The 19,946-nt window shown below is 35.3% G+C and overlaps 1 protein-coding gene across 3 annotated transcripts in view; it reads left to right on the forward strand.

The window, feature by feature from the left end:
- Positions 1-19,946, forward strand: part of CWF19L2 (CWF19 like cell cycle control factor 2) — a 193,507-nt gene that overhangs the window by 48,698 nt on the left and 124,863 nt on the right. For 2 of the 3 annotated variants that reach the window (XM_060160317.1, XM_060160320.1), the window contains 3 exons: positions 2,568-2,661; positions 17,129-17,238; positions 17,960-17,998. In XM_060160317.1, coding sequence (XP_060016300.1) covers positions 2,568-2,661; positions 17,129-17,238; positions 17,960-17,998 — 243 coding nt within the window. The remainder of the gene's footprint in view (positions 1-2,567; positions 2,662-17,128; positions 17,239-17,959; positions 17,999-19,946) is intronic. The other variant, XM_060160319.1, reaches the window with a different exon arrangement.

Raw genomic sequence — 19,946 nt, forward strand, 5'->3', positions numbered from 1 at the left:
GTGCTGTAAGCTTCAGATCTATGGCACATATCTATAAAACCAGTCTATAGCACATAGAGATGCATACCAATTTTTCAACCTTTTTTCATAAGCAGGGCATCTCCCCACTCCAGTCCTTGGCTTTGTTTCCATTCCCCTGTATATGCTGGAGCACCTTTAGTATTTATTATGTTTTAGAAATTGAACTAAGGACTAACGTTTTCTGCTTGCACATAGAGCCCAGTAGTCATGTGGCTTCAGTTATGCTTACTGCTTTGCATTTCTCTTCTGTTTTTGGTCCACAGAGATGGGTTTATCTTGTTTTGAACTTAGCAGTGTTTTATATTTTGTATATCTTTTCGGTTTGTCCTGAGCAGAGACAAACATGGCAACATGAACTGAACTTTAATAAATCTCTTGACTAGAAGGTCTGAGCATGTTTTAGAGATTGATTCATGTTGATATATTTTATTTCTATTTCATTCCTTTCAATCACTGTATAGTCTTTCATAATCTAACTCTGCCATTCTGTAAATATCCATTCCTCTTGGAATGGATATTTTGTTTTTCACTCTTACAAACTATTACAAGCAGTGCTAAATTTCTCCATAGTGCATATTTAGAAGTGGAATTGCTAAGTTATTAAGTACGCACCTATTTTCTTTCACAAACACTTGCAAAGAGATTATATCAATTTATTGTGCCCCAACAATGTATGTTTCTTAACCATACTTAGTATCTGTATTGTCAAACTTTAAAATTATGTCATGCTGAATAATGTGTGAGAAATGGTATTTCATGTATTAATATGCATTCCTCTGATTACTAGGAGAGATCTCTTTTTTTGTCATTTAGATTTCTTATAGTATGAACTGCTTGTTTATGTTTTTTATCTTTTTCTTACTGATGGTAGTTCTTTATATATTCAGTCTTGTGTCTTTTGTGTACTTTCAGATAGTATCTCATAATTCGTCTTACCAGTTGTCAATTGTCCTCCTCAGTTTGTAATTTTAGTCTTTGTTATCCTGTTGAATATCTGATATGTATCTCTCTGAGTGTCCAAATAAGACCACTGGAAGAAATTGTAGATACTGTGAGATTTTACAGTAGGCTAAAAAGGGAGGTGGCAGAATCTTTTTGTGTGTACATTATAAGAAGTCAAATCCTTACTAGTTTGCTTATCCCTCTAAGTTAACCTTTAACATAAAAATTTTTTTGTTTGTTTTTTTCTATTTTTTTGCCGCACCATGTGATGTGGGATCTTAGTTCCCAGACCAGGGATCGGACCCGCGCCCCCTGCGGTGGAAGCACGGCATCTTAACCACTGGACCGCCAGGAAATTCCTAACTTAAATTTTGTTCTTTGGAGATTCTGTACTTTTTTGTCAGCTCATGAATACATTTTAAATGCTTTTTAAAAATTTTTTATCCAACATTTTTGTTTTCAAAGGTTGGTTCTGGAAGCTGACTAACATTTAACTCTTTCCATTCTTCTCTATCTAATTGCCATTATTATTTCTAATAATTGCCATTATTAGTTCTAAGAAGCATTTTCTGACCCCTTAAGTCAAATTGGATACCCCTAGTATATGTTTCTATAGCAGTCTTTACTTTCATAGCACTCTTCTATATTAATATTGCTTGTCTTTCTCCTTTCTCAAGGCCATAATTTCTTTGACGGTAAGGACTATGCCTGGCTTATTAATTATAGCCCCAGTACCTGGCATAGTGCTTGGAACACAGTAGACACTTGCACTGTGACTAGGCTACTGTCATCTTTTTCCTGATTACTGCCACAATCTTCTTACTGGTTTCCTACCTATAATGTTGCTTTTCTCCAGTCTTTTCTCCACTCTGAAACCAGTTTGCTCTTTGTGTAACACAAAGCTGATCATGTTTATGACTTACCATTGCCCCAGCAGAAAGCTCCAATAGCAGTTTAAAGTGGTTCCTGTGGCCTAGTCCCTGATTATTCTATAACCTAATCTCTTATTGATGTTCATTCATGCTTCTCAAGTTTTAGCCAGTCTGAATTACTTTGTTCCCTAAAGGTGCAGTGCTTCTTCTTTCCTCTTGGGCTTTATGAACATGCTTTTATTCCTACACTTGGAACCTCTTAATTCTCTTTTCCCACAGAAGAAACTGGCTAATTCTTGCTCATCCTTAGGTCTAATAGTACTCATATTACTTCCTTTAGGAAGTCTTTGATTTGTCAGCATGAGAGGAGTTTGAATTGTGTATGGCTTTAACACTCTGTACTTCTGTCTTCAAAGCACTTGACAGTTACTTGTATATTGTCTGTATTCCTCACTATCTCATAAGCTAGCAAAGGCTGTGTTAGGCATATTGACTATTACATTTTCTGCATCTAGCACAATTCTGATTCATGGTAGGTATTCAAGAAAAGCATTGAATGAATATTAATTTAGACATTATTTCCTGCAAGTTGGAAAAGAGTGTGTCTTAAGAGTTTTTAAAGTATTTCCCTAAGGTTACAATTGTTAACTGAGTCTCAGGTTTTTAATTTATTAATATATTTTATGGTGGGGTTATTTTAAAATTGTGACCTCTGAAAATGTTTTGTTCCAGTTCAGACTGCTGGAAAGAGAATTGAACCCATACTGGAAGGATGGTGGGACAGGTCTTCCACCAGAAGACTGTCATGTGTCATCAGTTACTAAAGGTATCTTCATATTTTGATTGTAGCCACACAGGCATTTCTTATAACTTGGTATTCCTAAGGGAATCAACTGAGTCTGCTAGTAGATTGGCAAGATGTATTATGAATTCCAAAAATGAATAATAATCTAAATCAGATTTTGAGATGTATTAAATCTAAATTTTATCACTAGTTATTATTTAAATATTTCTGCTTGATGCTGTAATTTTGATCTAGTCTGCAGATATCTGTGTCTGTTTATGTATTTGTAGAACAATGATGTATATTGATTATCTGATGTGAAATTTGTATGGTTTTATATTATGAGCATCTATGGATTATTACTAAAGGTTCAGTTTACATATAGGAAAGCAATGATAAAACATGCAGTCTTTTAAGGCCTCATTTAAATTATTAGTACTTGGGAAGATTATTTTAACTATAATATGTTAGCAAATTTATTAAATATTTTTATACTCGATAATGTTTTTATATTTGAGTTTATATTTTGAATGGATTAATGAAAAGTATGGTTCTGTAAGGATGTAATCCTTTGGTTTGTTACATTCTATAACAAAATGTAAAAAGTATTAAAGCTCTGAAGTTTCATGAAAATGATGTATAAATATTAAAGATGTGATTTTATATCTTCAGAAATTCTTACTTTGCCAGCATTTACAGATTTTATTGATGTTAGGATAGTGCTGTTACTTTCCAGCAGATGGAGACAAAATACTTGTGTCATGTATTCATACCTTTCACCATAATTTAAAAAAATACTTATATGCCAATTAAGTGTTACATTGACAACTCAATGAAAAGTTTGATTAATTACAATTAACCCAGTATACACATAGTAGTATTATAAATTATCTTTTCATCTTAGTCATTTCTCAGCAGAATACTTTCCTGCTTTTTATACATAGTTTATTTTTATTTTGGCCATTTGTTATATTCTTTTGTGTTTTATGAGAGATGTCCCTGGAGCCACGTTATAGGTTCCTTTTTAATTTATATTTATTAGTTTTACTGAAGTTATTAGTAATTAATAACCTTTTCTTTATTGCCTTTCAACTTGGGCAATCAAGAAATGTCTCTGCTGGGCTATATAATAATAACTGTAGTCATATAAGATTCTCTTTGAAATACTGATGTTTAGAAATTTAAGAGTTTGGGAATCATAAGTTTTCTCACTGAACCATTATTATGTAGGGCTGATCCAAGCTTTTACCATCCTTGTTGTCAGAGGACAGTCAGTAAGTTCATCTATGGGGAAGACTTAGAATTGGCAAATCCTGTCTGAGTATATGTAGTCAGCAGGTTCTTAACTTCACTGATTGGAGAAGACCCAAAGTTCTACCTTAGGTAGTATCTTTCAGCTTGCTGAACCAGTAGAATCAAAGACACTAAGAGAAAAATGACCTTACATAAAGGTATTAGAGAGCCTTTCTCCCTTCCCTTTCATATAATGCTTTCACCATTTCCCTTTCTCGTATTTAATTAGAAGGAGAAAGAATGACAGAAAGCTCTGAATGTCTGTCAGAGGTTCAGATCCCAGAGTTGAAATTAAGCTTTAAAAAATGATTTGTAGGTTTTTCTGCATATGCAGATAGTGTAGTCATTCTCTTTAGACTAGTGGTAGAGTTGAAACTGTGAGGCACGTAAAAGTGTTATAAAAGTAGTATTAAGAGGTATGTAGAGGTGCTATAGTGTTTATATTTAAGGACTTAGACTTTGGAGTTGGACTTCTTGGGATTAGAATTTTGGCGTTTCCACTCGTTAGTTCTGTGATTTGGGGAATGTTTCCTGACTTCTCTGAGCCCAGTTTAAACATTGTAGTAGGGAATAATGGTATTACCTGTCTTATATGGTTATTATGAGGATTTATCACAGAATCTGGAATATAGTAAATACTTAATAATGATGTTGTCAAATATTTGTCCTTATGATGAAATGTTTTGGGAAGATTTTATCAACAGGTTTTTTGGTAATGATTGAGGTGCCATATACACAATAACTAATTTGTTACTCTTGATATTTTTTTCCTTAGAGAAAATTAAGTAGAAAAATAAATAAATTTTCACTGTCCATACAAAATTATCTTAAATCATATTTTAGTAATGGGAATATTTGTACAATTTTTAAGTTTACAAAATAACACGTTTTTGTATCAGTTTATTTTCAATAGCAGCCATGTGAGGGTAGCAAAGTAGATGTCCCAATTGTATAGGAAGCTAATACCTAATGTTCAGGAAACTAAGGCTGAAATTGGTCGTTATTTGCCTATAGTCATATGAGTAGTACTAGAACCCAGGTCTTCTGATTTTAGTCTAGGGTTAGTTACTCTAGGTTTTCATTAGAAGACTCTGTTACCATGTAGTTAGTAGATATTCTTGCTTAAAAACTCTGTATTTTTGTTCATCCATGTAGATTATTTTCCCTCTTTATTTTTTGGCTTTCTCTTACAGAATCTTTTGAGAAGTTGTTTCAAAGTTGATTTAAATCAACTGCCTTATTTTGCACACAAAGAAGCAAAATTTAAAGGAGTTAATGACTTGCTTGAGGTCTTACAACTATTTAATAAAAACAGCAAGACTAAAATCTAGGTCTCCTGATATTCAGTTTATTGCTATTTTTATATTATCCTGTCTTCTGAGAAAAATGAGGATGTAGCCCAGATTCACTTGGTTGTATTTTGTCTATAATAATATAACTTTTAATTATGGAAGCATATACTCAGTCTCTGAATTTTTGACTTATAAACAACAGATTTCACATACAGGTATATATTAAGTGCTCCATACCAATGAATTTACTGTAATTATTTGATATATCTTTATCTCAGATAGGACAGGGACCATGCCTTATTCATGATTTTTTTTGTTTTTTTAAAAAGTTACTTTTTAGTGAGTAGATACCCCATTCACCAATGTTTTACCCCTTTATTATTATTATTATTTTTTTTTTTTGCGGTACGCGGGCCTTTCACTGTTGTGGCCTCTCCCGTTGTGGAGCACAGGCTCCGGACGTGCAGGCTCAGCGGCCATGGCTCACAGGCCCAGCCACTCCGCGGCATGTGAGATCTTCCCAGACTGGGGCACGAACCCGTGTCCCCTGCATTGGCAGGCGGACTCTCAACCACTGCGCCACCAGGGAAGCCCCCCCTTATTATGTTTTGATTTCCTTCTGTGTTTAATAGATTTTCATATTCATAGTAAGTGTTCACAAAATATTTGTTGGATTGAATTTCTTGATAGATGGTTCTGTAGTTGGTATTTTTGTTTGCTTTTGAAATATTCAATTTGGTGAATTCTCTTGTTATAAATATTTTATTATTGCTATTGTTGGGGCCCAGGGTACGTTGCCCCAAAGTGTGCCTCAATGGCATATTGATTATTTTGAATTAAAGTTACTTAAGAAATAGCTGATGCAAGAGGGACACTTTGAACCTCCTCTCTGTCTTCCTGAAAGTAGGGAATAAATTGCATATGAAAAATGAAGGTAGAAGGAAATTCTTATCAACAGAGATAGGGAATTTGAGGTCAAAAAGCCTATACAAACAGACCTTGTTACTTCTTTAATTTATTACCCCAAGCCCAAACTCAGTTTAGATTCTTCACTAATTAAGCACCCAAAGCCTAAGTTATTTTGTCCTATAAATTTCTTATAAATTTAGTGTTTCTCTGTCTAAAAAGTATAAAAACTGGTTTCTTTGGTCCCTTCTTAGGTCCCATTTCTATGAGAACTCCATGAGCATGCATTAAAATTTTCACTGTGTCCATCAGTTTGTCAGTAGATAACTCCTTGGAATAAAAATTTTAATTATATAGCTAGAACATTAACATGGGTGTTATTTACAGTGGTTGTCTCTTATCACAGTGTAAATTGCAGATTTAGACTAACTTCCTTGAGTAGCTGCATTGTTAATTTTGAACTCATAGAATGTATACATTAAAAAAAAGAGAAAGACCAAAATAAACTTAAATGAAAAGTGAATCATTGAGTTAACTAGAGACCTGGATTTGAAGTACACAATATTTTAGGCATATAAAGTAAGACCCGTTATCTTAGAAGAGATAGCTTAGTGAAGATAAACTTTTGAGATTTGTCTGAGGGACAGAATTAATTTCAGAATTGAAAAATCTGGTTTTTTTAAAGTAAACTTTTTATTTACGTTCAACACGTATATAGAAAAGTACACAAATCTTTAGTATACAGACTGATTACAGTTGACCGTTGAACAACATGGGGGTTAGGGGCACCTACCCTCTGTGCAGTTGAAAATCTGCATATGACTTTTAGTTGGCCCTCCGTATTTGTGGATTCAACCAACCATGGATCCAGCCAACTGCAGGTTGTGTATATTGTAGTATTTGCTATTGAAAAAATCCAAGTGTAAGTAAACCCACATACTTCAAACATGTTGCTGTTCAAGGGTCAACTGTATTTTTACAAAGTGAAAACATCTGTGCAATCAGTGTACAGTTTAAGAAACAGAACATTATTATCATCCCAAAGATTCGCTTTGTGGCTCTTCGAGTCACTGTGCTCTTGCCAGAGGGTTCTGGAACCAAAATTCTGCTTTGCCTGGAATCATATACTATGCCCTCTTTTGTTTCCTGCTACTTTTGTGCCCATTTTCAGATTCACTTGTGTTGTTGGGTATATAGTCATTTATTCTCATTGCTATGTAGTAGTCTATTTTAGGAATATATATATCATAATCTATAATGTATGTATATTCATTTTACTGAAGATGGACATTTGGGTTGATTCTAGGCTGGGATTACTACAGGTTTCTTGCTATGAAGATTCTTATACATGTCTTTTGGGGTCTCTGTATTTTGTGGGTTATAGAGCTGGGGTGATCTAAACTAGTTCTGTTTTTGAACAAGGAAAATCAGGAACAGTTTTGATTTATTTATTAGATTTCCTATATGCAAATGAAAAGTGTGATGTATATAAAAGGAAATATAAGCAGCCTAATAAAGTTTGTTGGAGGCATTCAGATTTCCATAGTTGGTAATCACAGCTAGAATAATTTGTTTCATTGTTATAGTTCTGCGTTAATATCTGCATTATTATCTATGATAATACAGATAGTTCTGTATTATCTGTAATTTCCTTATTTGTTCTTTTTTAAAACTATTAATATATTTTATTTCATTTATTTATTTTGAAAAAATTTTTATTGGGGTATAATTGATTTACAATGTTGTGTTAGTTTCAGGTGTACAGCACAGTGAATCTGTTACACAAATACATATATCTGCTCTTTTTAAGATTGTTTTCCCATAGAGGCTATTACACAGTATTGAGTAGAGGAGGTCCTTATTAGTTACCTATTTTATATATAGTAGTGTGTATGTGTCAATCCCAATCTTCCAATTTATCCCTCCCCCACCCTCACCCACCGGTAACCATAAGTTTATTTTCTACCTCTGTATCTCTATTTTGGTTTTGTAGATAAGTTCATTTGTAGCCTTTTCTTAGATTTGACATGTAAATGATATCATATGATATTTGTCTTTCTTTGTCTGACTTAAGTCACTAAGTATGAGAATCTCGAGGTCCATCCATGTTGCTGCAAATGGCATTATTTTGTTCTTTTTTATGGGTGTGTAATATTTAGTTGTATATATATGCACCACATCTTCTTTATGCATTCCTCTGTTGATGCACATTTAAGGTGCTTCCATGTCCTGGCTATTGTAAATAGTGCTGCAGTGATCATCGGGGTGCATGCATCCTTTTGAATTCTGGTTTTCTCCGTATATATGCCCAGGAGTGAGACTGCTGGATTATATGGTAGCGCTATTTTTACTTTTTTGAGGAACCTCCATACTGTTCTCCATAGTGGCTGTACCAGTTTGCATTCCCACCAACAGTGTAGGAGGATTCCCTTTTCTCCACACCCTCTCCAGCACTTATTGTTTGTAGACCTTATTGATGATGGCCATTCTGACTTGCGTGAGGTGATACCTTATTGTAGTTTTGACTTGCATTTCTCTAATAATTAGTGATGTTGAGCATCTTATCATGTGCTTTTTGGCCATCTGTATGTCTTCTTTGGAGAAATGTCTATTTAGATCTTCTGCCCACTTTTTGATTGGTTTGCTTTTTTGATATTGAGCTGCAGGTAAACTTTGGAGATTAATCCCTTGTCAGTTGCTTCATTTGCAAATATTTTCTTCCATTCTGAGGGTTGTCTTTTCATCTTCTTTATGGTTTCCTTTGCTGTGCAAAAGCTTTGAAGTTTAATTAATAAATTAACTAGGTCCCATTTGTTTATTTTTGTTTTTATTTTCATTATTCTAGGAGGTGGATGGAAAAAGATCTTGCTGTAGTTTATGTCACAGAGTGTTCTCCCTATGTTTTCCTCTAACAGTTTTATAGTATCTGGCCTTACATTTAAGTTTTTAATCCATTTTGAGTTTATTATTGTGTATGGTGTGCTCTAATTTCTAATTTCATTAGAAATTAGAAATTTCTAATGTGCTCTAATTTCATTCTTTAGCATGTAGCTGGCCAGTTTTCCCAGCACCACTTATTGAAGAGACTGTCTTTTCTCCATTGTATATTCTTGCCTCCTTTGTCAAAGATAAGGTGACTGAGGTGTGTGGGTTTATCTCTGGGCTTTCTATGCTGTTCCATTGATGTATATTTCTGTTTTTGTACCAGTACCGTACTGTACCATAGTGTCTTGATGACCGTAGGTTTGTAGTATAGTCTGAAGTCAGGGAGCCTGATTCCTCCAGCTCTGTTGAGTATAATTGCTTTACAATGGTGTGTTAGTTTCTGCTTTATAACAAAGTGATTCAGCTATACATATACATATATCCCCACATCTCATCACTCTTGCGTCTCCCTCCCAACCTCCCTATCCCACCCCTCTAGAAGCTGCTTATACTTCATTGCAGCTTACCCTTCTGCCTCCCTGTGTCCTCAAGTCCATTCTCTATGTCTGCATCTTTATTCCTGTCCTGGCCCTAGGTTCTTCAGAACCATTTGTTTTTAGATTCCATATATATGTGTTAGCATACGGTATTTGTTTTTCTTTTTCTGACTTAACTTCACTCTGTATGACAGACTCTAGGTTCATCCACTTCACTACAAATAGCTCAATTTCGTTTCTTTTTATGGCTGAGTAATATTCCATTGTATATATGTGCCAATTCTTCTTTGTCCATTCATCTGTTGATGGACATTTAGGTTGCTTCCATGTCCTGGCTATTGTAAATAGAGCTGCAGTGAACATTGTGGTACGCGTCTCTTTTTGAATTATGGTTTTCTCAGGGTATATGCCCAGTAGTGGGATTGCTGGGTCATATGGTAGTTCTATTTTAAGTTTTTAAGGAACCTCCTACTGTTCTCCATAGTGGCTGTATCGATTTACATTCCCACCAACAGTGCAAGAGGGTCCCTTTTCTCCACACCCTCTCCAGCATTTATTGTTTGTAGATTTTTTGCTGATGGCCATTCTTGACTGGTTTGAGGTGATACCTAATTGTAGTTTTGATCTGCATTTCTCTAATTATTAGTAATGTTGAGCATCCTTTAATGTGTTTGTTGGTAATCTGTCCTTCTTTGGAGAAATGTCTATTTAGGTCTTCTGCCCATTTTTGGATTGGGTTGTTTGTTTTTTAGATATTGAGCTGCATGAGCTCCTTGTAAATTTTGGAGATTAATCCTTTGTCAGTTGCTTCATTTGAAAATATTTTCCCCCATTCTGAGGGTTGTCTTTTCATCTTGTTTATGGTTTCCTTTGCTGTACAAAAAGTTTTAAGTTTCATTAGGTCCCATTTGTTTAGTTTTTTAAAATTTCCATTTCTCTAGGAGGGGAGTCAAAAAGGATCTTGCTGTGATTTATGTCACAGAGTGTTCTGCCTATGTTTTTGTCTAAGAGTTTTATAATGTCTGGCCTTACATTTAGGTCTTTAATTCATTTTGAGTAGTTTATTTTTGTGTATGGTGTTAGGGATGATCTAATTTCATTCTTTTACATGTAGCTGTCCAGTGTTCCCAACACCACTTATTGAAGAGGCTGGTTTTTCTGCATTGTATACTCTTGCCTCCTTTATCAAAAATAAGGTGACCATATTTGCATGGGTTTATCTCTGGCTTTCTCTCCTGTTCCATTGATCTATATTTCTGTTTTTGTGCCAGTACCATACTGTCTTGATTACTGTAGCTTTGTAGTATAGTCTGAAGTCCAGAAGCCTGATTCCACCAAATCCGTTTTTCTTTCTCAAGATTGCTTTGGCTATGCAGGGTCTTTTGTTTCCATACAAATTGTGAAATTTTTTGTTCTATTTCTGTGAAAAATGCCAGTGGTAGTTTGATAGTGATTGCATTGAATGTGTAGATTGCTTTGAGTAGTATAGTCATTTTCACAGTGTTGATTCTTCCGGTCCAAGAACATATCTCTCCATCTGTTTGTGTCATCTTTTACTTTTGTCATCAGTATTTTATAGTTGTATGCGTAGCAGTCTTTTGTTTCCTTAGGTAGGTGTGTTCCTAGGTATTTTATTCAGTTTGATGCAGTGGTAAATGGGGTTGTTTCCTTAAGTTCTCTTTCTGATTTTTTGTTGTTAGTGTGTAAGAATGCAAGAGATTTCTATGTATTAATTTTGTATACAGCAACTGTACCAGGTTCATTTATGAGTGCTAGTAGTTTTCTCATAGCATCTTTAGGATTTTCTATGCATAGTGTCATGTCATCTGCAAACAGTGACAGTTTTACTTCTTCTTTTCCAATTTGGAGTCCTTTTATTTATTTTTCTTCTCTGATTGCTGTGTCTAGGACTTCCAAAACTATGTTGAGTTGTATTAGCAGGAGTGGTCATCCTTGCTTTGTTCCTGATCTTAGAGGAAATGCTTTCAGCTTTTCACCATTGATTAATTGTTAGCTGTAGCTTTTGTTGTATATGGTCTCTTTTATGTTGAGGTAAGTTCCCTCTAAGCCCACTTTCTGGAGTTTTTTCTTTTTTTTTTGTCATAAATGGGTGTTGATCTTTGTTATAGTTTTTTCTGCATCTATTGAGTTGATCATATGGATTTTATTCTTTAGTTTGTTAATGTGGTGTATCACGTTGTTTGATTTGTGTATATTGAAGAATCCTTGCAACCCTAGGATAAATCCCACTTGATCAGAGTGTATTATCCTTTTAATGTGCTGTTGGATTCAATTTGCTAGTATTTTGTTGAGGATTTTTGTGTCTATGTTCATTAGTGATATTGACCTATAAATTTTCTTTTTTTGTGGTATCTTTGTCTGGTTTTGGTATCAGGGTGATGGTAGCCTCATAGAATGAGTTTGGGAGTGCTCCTTTCTCTGCAATTTTTGGGAAGAGTTTCAGAATGGTAGGTGTTATCTCTTCTCTAAATGTTGGATAGAATTTGCCTGTGAAACCATCTGGTCCTGGACTTTTGTTGGAAGATTTGTAATCACAGTTTCAATTTCAGTGTTTGTGATTGGTTTGTTCATATTTTCTATTTCTTCATGGTTCAGTCTTGTAAGCTTCTGTCTTTCTACAAATTTGTCCATTTCTTCTGCGTTGTCCATTTTATTGATGTAGAGTTGCCTGTACTAATTTCTTATGATCCTTTCTATTTCTGTGGTGTCCATTGTAACTTCTGTTTCTTTTATTTATAATTTTATTGATTTGAATCCTCTCCCTTTTTTTCTTGATGAGCCTGGCTGAAGGTTTATCAATTTTGTTTATCTTCTCAAAGAACCAGCTTTTAGTTTTATTGATCTTTACTATTGTTTTCTTTGTGTCTATTTCATTTATTCTTCTCTGATCTTTATGATTTCTGTCCTTCTACTAACTTTGGGTTTTGTTTGTTTTTCTTTCTGTAGTTGCTTTAGATGTAAGGATAGGTTGTTTACTTGAGATTTTTCTTGTTTTTCGAGGTAAGCTTGTATTGCTATAAACTTCCCTTTTAGAACTGCTTTTGCTGTGTCCCATACATTTTGCAGTGTCGTGTATTTGGTGTCCTTTGTCTCTAGGTATTTTTTGATTTCCTCTTTGATTTCTTCAGTGATCCATTGATTATTTAATAACATATTGTTTAGCTTCCATGTGTTTGTGTTTTTTACAGTTTTTTTTTTCCTGTAATTGATTTCTAATCTCATAGCGTTGTGGTCAGAAAAGACGCTTGATATGATTTCAGTTTTCTTAAAATTTTCAAGGCTTGATTTGTGACCCAAGATGTGACCTATTGTGAAGAATGTTCCATGTGCACTTGAGAAGAAAATGTTTTCTGCTGCTTTTGGATATAATGTCCTATAAATATCAATTAAGTGTGTCTGGTCTAATGTGTCATTCAAGGCTTGTGTTTTCCTTAACTTTCTGTCTGGATGATGTATCCATTGGTTTCAGCGGGATCTTGATATCCTCCACTATTATTGTGTTACTGTCAATTTCCCCTTTTATGTCTGTTAGCATTTGCCTTATGTTGAGGTGCTCCTATATAGGGTGCATATATTTACAATTGTTATGTCTTCTTCATGGACTGATCCTTTGATCGTTATCCAGTGTTCTTCCTTGTCTCTTGTAACAGTCTGTATTTTAAAGTTTATTTTGTGTGAGATGAGAATTGCTACTCTCTCCTTCTCTTCATTTCCATTTGCATGGAATATATTTTTTCCATTCCCTCACTTTCAGTCTGTATGTGTCCCTAGAGCTGAAGTGGGTCTCTTGTAGACAGTATATATCCATGTCTTGTTTTTGTATCCATTCAGCCAGTCTGTACCTTTGGCTGGAGGATTTGATGTATTTGCATTTAAGGTAATTATTGATATGTATGTTGCTATTGTTATTTTCTTAATTGTTTTCAGTTTGTTTTTGTAAGTCTTTTTCTTCTCTGTGTTTCTTGCCTAGAGAAGTTCATTTAGCATTTGTTGTAAAGCTATTTTGGTGGTGCTGAATTTCCTCTTAGCTTTTGTTTGTCTGTAATGCTTTTGATTTCTCAGCTGATTCTGAATGGGAGCCTTGCTGGGTAGATTAATCTTGGTTGTAGGTTTTTCCCTTTTATTACTTTAAATTTATCCTGCCACTCCGTTCTGGCTTGCAGAGTTTCTGCTGAGATATCAGCTGATAACCTTATGCGGATTCCCTTGTATGTTATTTGTTGCTTTTCCCTTGTTGCTTTTAATATTTTTTCTTTGTATTTAATTTTTGTTAGTTTGATTCATATGTGTCTCAACATGTTTCTCCTTGGGTTTATCCTGTATGGGACTCTCTGTGTTTCCTAGACTTGGGCAACTATTTCCTTTCCCATGTTAGGGAACTTTTCAACTACAATCCCTTCAAATATTTTCTGACTCTTTCTCTTTCTCTTCTTTTTCTGGGACCCCTATAATTCGAATATTGGTTCCTTTAATGTTGTCCCAGAGGTCTCTGAGACTGTCCTAATTTCTTGTTTTATTCTGTTCCACTGCAGTGATTTCCCCCATTCTGTCTTACAGCTCACTTACCTGTTCTTCTACTTCAATTATTCTGCTACTGATTCCTTCTAGGGTAGTTTCATTTCATTATTGTTCATCACTGTTTGTTCTTAGGTTCCTCTAGTTTTTTGTTAATCATTTCTTGTATATTTTCGATCCGTGCCTCTATTCTGTTTCTGATATCTTGCATCATCTTTACTATCATTACTCTGAATTATTTTTGGGTAGATTGCCTAGTTCCTTTTCATTTATTTGATCTTGTATGTTTCTATCTTGCACCTTTGTCTGCAGCATATTCCTCTGTTCTTTCATTTTGTGTAACTTACTATGTTCATTGTCACCTTTCCGCAGGCTGCAGGGTTGTAGTTCCTCTTGCTTCTGGTGTCTGCCCCCTTGTGAGTGATGTTGGTCCAGGGGCTTGTGTAGGCTTCCTGGTTGGAGGGACTGATGCCTGTGCTCTGGTGGTTGGAGCTGGGTGGGCAGGGCTGTGGCAAGAGCTGTATTTTGGGTGTCTCGAGCATAGGATGACTTTTGGCAACCTGTCTGCTGATGGTTGGGGTTGTGTTCCTGTCTTGCTGGTAGTTTGGCCTGAGACATCCAGCACTGAAGCTTGCAGGCTGTTGTGGGGAGCCAGGTCTTGCTGCTGAGATGAGAACCTCTGGGAGAGCTCACACTGATTAATATTCTCTGGGGCCAGGAATTCTCTGGAGGTCCAGTGGCCAGGACTTCATGCTTCCACCACAGGGCTCAGTTTCAACCCCTGGCTGGGGAACCAAGGAAGAACTTGCAAGCCACGTGGTGTGGCCAAAAACAAACAAACAAAAAACAACAAAAAAACCCAGAAAAGAGACAAAAACCAAGAGAAACAGAAAACTAAAAAGAAGCAAACAAAACCAAAAAGATCCCAAAAAACCCCACAAATAATAAAGTAGACAACCACCAACCAAACAAAAATACCTCAAAATGAAAACAAACAATAGAAACATAACTAACAAAAACAAAAGAAAAACAACACAAAAAGCAAAGACTACAAAAAATAAACACACAAAAATGACAAGAAAACAAAGTGAAACAAACAGAAAAAGAAAAAAAGCTCCAAAACAGAAAAGAAAAAAAGAAGACAAAAAGAAACAAAAATGACAAAACAAACAAAAAAACCCAATAGACCAATAAAAAATACGTTTAAAATTTTAAATGAATTAATTAAAACAGCAAAACAAAACAGAACAAAATAATCCCTGGGGGCTCTGCTATCAGTGTCTTTGCCCCCATGGTGAGCCATTTCCAACCTCCACCTCCCCAGGAGGCCCTCAAAGACCTTTCAGGTAAGTTTCTGGACCTGCTGTGGGCAGTGTGGTTGCAACACAGATTCTGACCTGCCCCAACTCCCATGTGCACATGTTCCCAAAGTCCACAGCTGCCAAAGCTAGACCCATCTCAGTTCTGGAAGCACTCATCTCTTCAGTTGTTCTGCAGGTGTTGGATATACCAGGCTGATCATGGGGGTTAAATCTGTGGCTTGTGCAGCTGCACGGAGAGATTTTAATTCCTCTTCCTTAGTCGTACAGCCATGGGGGCTCAGTTTTGGTTTCTGTCCCATCTCGGTGTGTGGGCTAACCTCAAGCATCTGCTCTCCACCCAGGCGAGTGGGGGCAAAGGCAGCAACTGAGTGGGAGACTCTTACTCGCTTAGGTGGGATTGGCCACAGGTGGTGATCGATTGGGGCATGCATGCTTACTCAGGCAGGAGGGAATAAGGTGCCTATGACTGGGGCATGTGCACTTGCTCAGGTGTGAGGGGGACAAGGTTGCAATGACTGGGGCGTGGGCACTCTGTTGGGAATCCCTCCCAGTGGCCATGGAGGCCAGGGCTGGCATGTGGGGAGAGAGGCTGCGATGGGGGCCCCGCCCCTTGTGTGCCACTCAACAATGGCGCCTTGCTTCTAAGGCAGTCCTACTTCTTCCAGGAGCATTCCCAGCTGCAGAGCTCCTCACTCCCGTCCCTTCAGGCCGTATCCACACAGCCAACAGCAGTCCTCTCCCTGGGTCTGCTCTCCTAACATCTCGCGTCAGCACCCAGCCCCTGCCCACGTTGGCAGACACCCATCTCAGGCTGAGGTGTGCAGGGCTGTGGTACAGACTGTCCATGGAAGTCTTGTTTTCTTCTGACTGCCACAGATCAGCCACTGCCCTTTCTTACAATAGCCCCTGAATCGACCCCTTTCAGCATATTTTGCCACTGGTAAAGGGGCCTCCCTGGGTTTGGTAATCTCTCCTCTCCTTCAGCTCCTCCCCAGGAGTGTGGATTCCATCCCGTTTCCTCTTTTCCTTTTCTTCCCTTTCTGTCCTTCATCCTACCTGGTTACACAGGGATCTTCTCTTGTCCTTTTAGGTGTCCAGGATCCTGTGCTAGTGTTCAGCAGGTGCCCTATGCAAATTGTTCCACTTGTAGATATATTCTCGATGTACTTGTGGGGAGAAGTGAACCCCAGGTCCTCCTATTCCACCCTCTTGACTGCTCTCAGCTCCTTATTTGTTCTTTGTGTTGTATCTGAAACAGCTTTTCTACCCCATGTGTGTACCTTTATTCCTTATTTATTTCTAGGAATGCCCTTCCTACTCTTATCTTTTATTATAGAAATCCAACTCATTTTTTCAGCCTGGTTTGTGAAATTTTCCCTGACCTCACATTTAGAGGCAATCGTTCCTTTTTTTTCATTTTTATATAACTTTTTAGCTGTTTATAATATTTATCAAATATTATCTTTGTTATAATTATTTATGTCTTTTTATCCTCATTCTCTTAGATGGCAGTGTTTTTGAGGGTAGTTTTATTTTTTCCTTTCTTATAATTGTAGAACTGCACCTTGCATATATAGGCACTCAAGTATATGTTGAATTTTAAATGTATTTATGATTTTTATATATTCAAGGAATAATATGTAATTTTATAGTTAGAAATCATTGTAGTAGCAATAAGTATTCTGTCATAACCATGTGAAAAGTATAACTGACATTTAATATTGGAATTTAATTTCAGTAGTAGAAGATGGTGGTTTAAGCTGGCTAAGGAAGTCTTACCAAAGAATGAAGGAACAAGCTGAGAAACAAAATAGAAATTTAGAAGACATTGTAGCTGAAAGATATGGGGTAAGTATTAAGGAGATACATATTATTTTCAGAGTTATATGAGAAATTAACTTTGTCAGTGTTTTGTGCCAGGAAACACTTTTGAATTGACTTGATACTAAATTTCAAATGTGTATATTGCTATAGCCATTTTTTCCTTTTCATTTTTATGTAAACCTATGTAGCATATTTGAATATAAAACTAAATGAATATAAAACTTAAGTATGTAAAATTTAAGTATGCATGTGTTTAATGTAAAAGCAACGTTTTCTTCTTGTGAGGAAATTTAAATAATATAGGAAAGCCTCCATAGTATACCTCTGGACATAACCACTGTTAAAAATTTTGTATATATCAGAGATTTTATTTTATTTCAGAGTTTTTGTTGTATTCCGGAGTTTCAGATTGTAACAGTTTTTTTGTTGTTGTTTAGAGAGTGTGCTTTTAAAAAGTGATATTTATTTTTTCTTCCAGTTTTATGAAATATACTTGACATACTTGACATATACTTGACATAACAACACTATATAAGCTTAAGATATGCAGCATAATGATTTCACTTACATACATCATGACATGATTACCGTGTGTGTGTGTGTGTGTGTGTGTGTGTATGTGTATGTACAAAACAATGGAATCATGCAGCAGTATATTTTAGAACCAGCTCCCCCATTTACCATGGGTGAATAATCTTTCTGTTTCAGTAGCTATTGATATCCTGTTTTTCTTTTTTAATTTCAGAAGAAAGAAGGCTTAGGAAGGAGTAGGCAAACAAAGAAAGTGAGAGAGAAAAATTATCCTTTGTTTTAAGAGAATCTTTGTTAATATTTTGATTTTTTTTTAGATTTTTTTTCTGGTTATTATATACTTTTAAAATAAACAGTTTTATAAAAGTAGGCTCGGGCTTCCCTGGTGGCGCAGTGGTTGAGAGTCCACCTGCCAATGCAGGGGACACGGGTTCGTGTCCCGGTCTGGGAGGATCCCACATGCCGCGGAGCGGCTGGGCTCGTGAGCCATGGCCGCTGGGCCTGCGCGTCCGGAGCTTGTGCTCCGCAACAGGAGAGGCCACAACAGTGAGAGGCCCGCGTACCGCAAAAAAAAACAAAAAAAAACCAGTAGGCTCATAGAATACATCCTGATTCTTTCACTTACACAAACAGACATAGTTGGTTGCCAGTAAATGTATATATTTTAATGACCTCTTAATATTTACATATATATATTTATATGATTTTACCATTATTTATTTAATTGTCAGTGGAGGGACATTTATATATTTTTATTTTCTCTGCTGTTAAACAACACTGTGCTGATCATCTTTTCCAATGCATTTTTCATACTTACCTGGATATTTTCTTACATGAATTGCTAAAAGGGAAATTGTCAATTTAGAGGATATAGACACTTAAAGTGAGATATGTATTGCAAAATTTCTGTACAGAAATATTGAAGAAATTATACTGTCAGTAAAATGACTTTTGTTACATGGTTTTCAATAGTAGTACTATCATTCTTTATACTCTGTGCTACTGTGATTGGTAAGCAGACTTTTTCTTTGCTTTTATTTTTATACATTTGTTTACTAGCAAAGTGGGATATTTTTTCATATATTTTTGGCCATTTGATTGATTATTGATGGTATTTACCCATTTTGGGATATTAATTTAAGACCTTTTAATAAGTCTGTTCAAATTTCTTCCTGTTAGTTTCATGTTCATTTTTTACTTTGTTTATATTTGCTATGAATATATTTTAAATATTTTTACGAACAAAACCTATCAGGTTTTTCTTTTATGACTTAATGTTATTGGTATAATTCATTGACAGGCCTTCTCCACCCCCAAGATCATAAAAATGCACACCTATATGTCCTTTGAGAACTTGTTCAGTTTTATTTTTATGGATAGCTTTAATATTTTTGAAATACATATTTGTGTATAGTTTAAAGTAAGCATTTAACTTTCCTTAAGTCTTTAGATAGTCATTTATAATATATTGAATGAATTATTTTTTCCCACTAATTAGAAATGATACATTTATTATATATTACATCATTTTTTATAAAATCAGTCTATTTCTTTACTCTCAAATCTATTTTATTGATTTTTTTGTTGTTTCCTGGAATTAGTGTCATACTATTTTAATTACTGTAGTTTTCAGTAACTCATGCAGATAGCAAATAATTAGTGAACACCTACTATGTGACAGGGTAAGTCTCCTTTTATTAGTCACTAAAAAGTAACTTTACATTCTTATGTGTGCTTTTTTTTGTTGTTAAATTTAGAATCAATTTTGTCAAGTTCAAGCTCAAAAGAAACAGTTTTCCAAAATACATTATAAATTTACAACTCATTTTGGAATTTTGATTTAAATTTAATTAAATGTATAGATAAATCAAAGACAATTAATATCTTTGTAATGTTGAGTAATCTCATCCTAAAATACTGATTATTTCTCAATTCAAAATTTTTTAAAATTTTTATTGGAGTAGGGTTGTTTTACAGTGTTGCATTAGATTCTACTATACAGCAAAGTGTATCAGCTATACCTATACATATATCCCCTCTTTTTCGGATTTCTTTCCCATTTAGGTCACCACAGTCAATTCAGATTTCTATTTATGCTCTTCAGTACATTTCTCCATTCAGTTGTTAATGCATGTATCCTAAGATATTTTTATTTTTTTCAATTGTATGCTGAATCTTTGTTCTCTTATGTTTTCTGACTT

This window comes from Lagenorhynchus albirostris, chromosome 9 (assembly GCF_949774975.1).
Source record: "Lagenorhynchus albirostris chromosome 9, mLagAlb1.1, whole genome shotgun sequence".
Classification (NCBI taxonomy): domain Eukaryota; kingdom Metazoa; phylum Chordata; class Mammalia; order Artiodactyla; family Delphinidae; genus Lagenorhynchus; species Lagenorhynchus albirostris.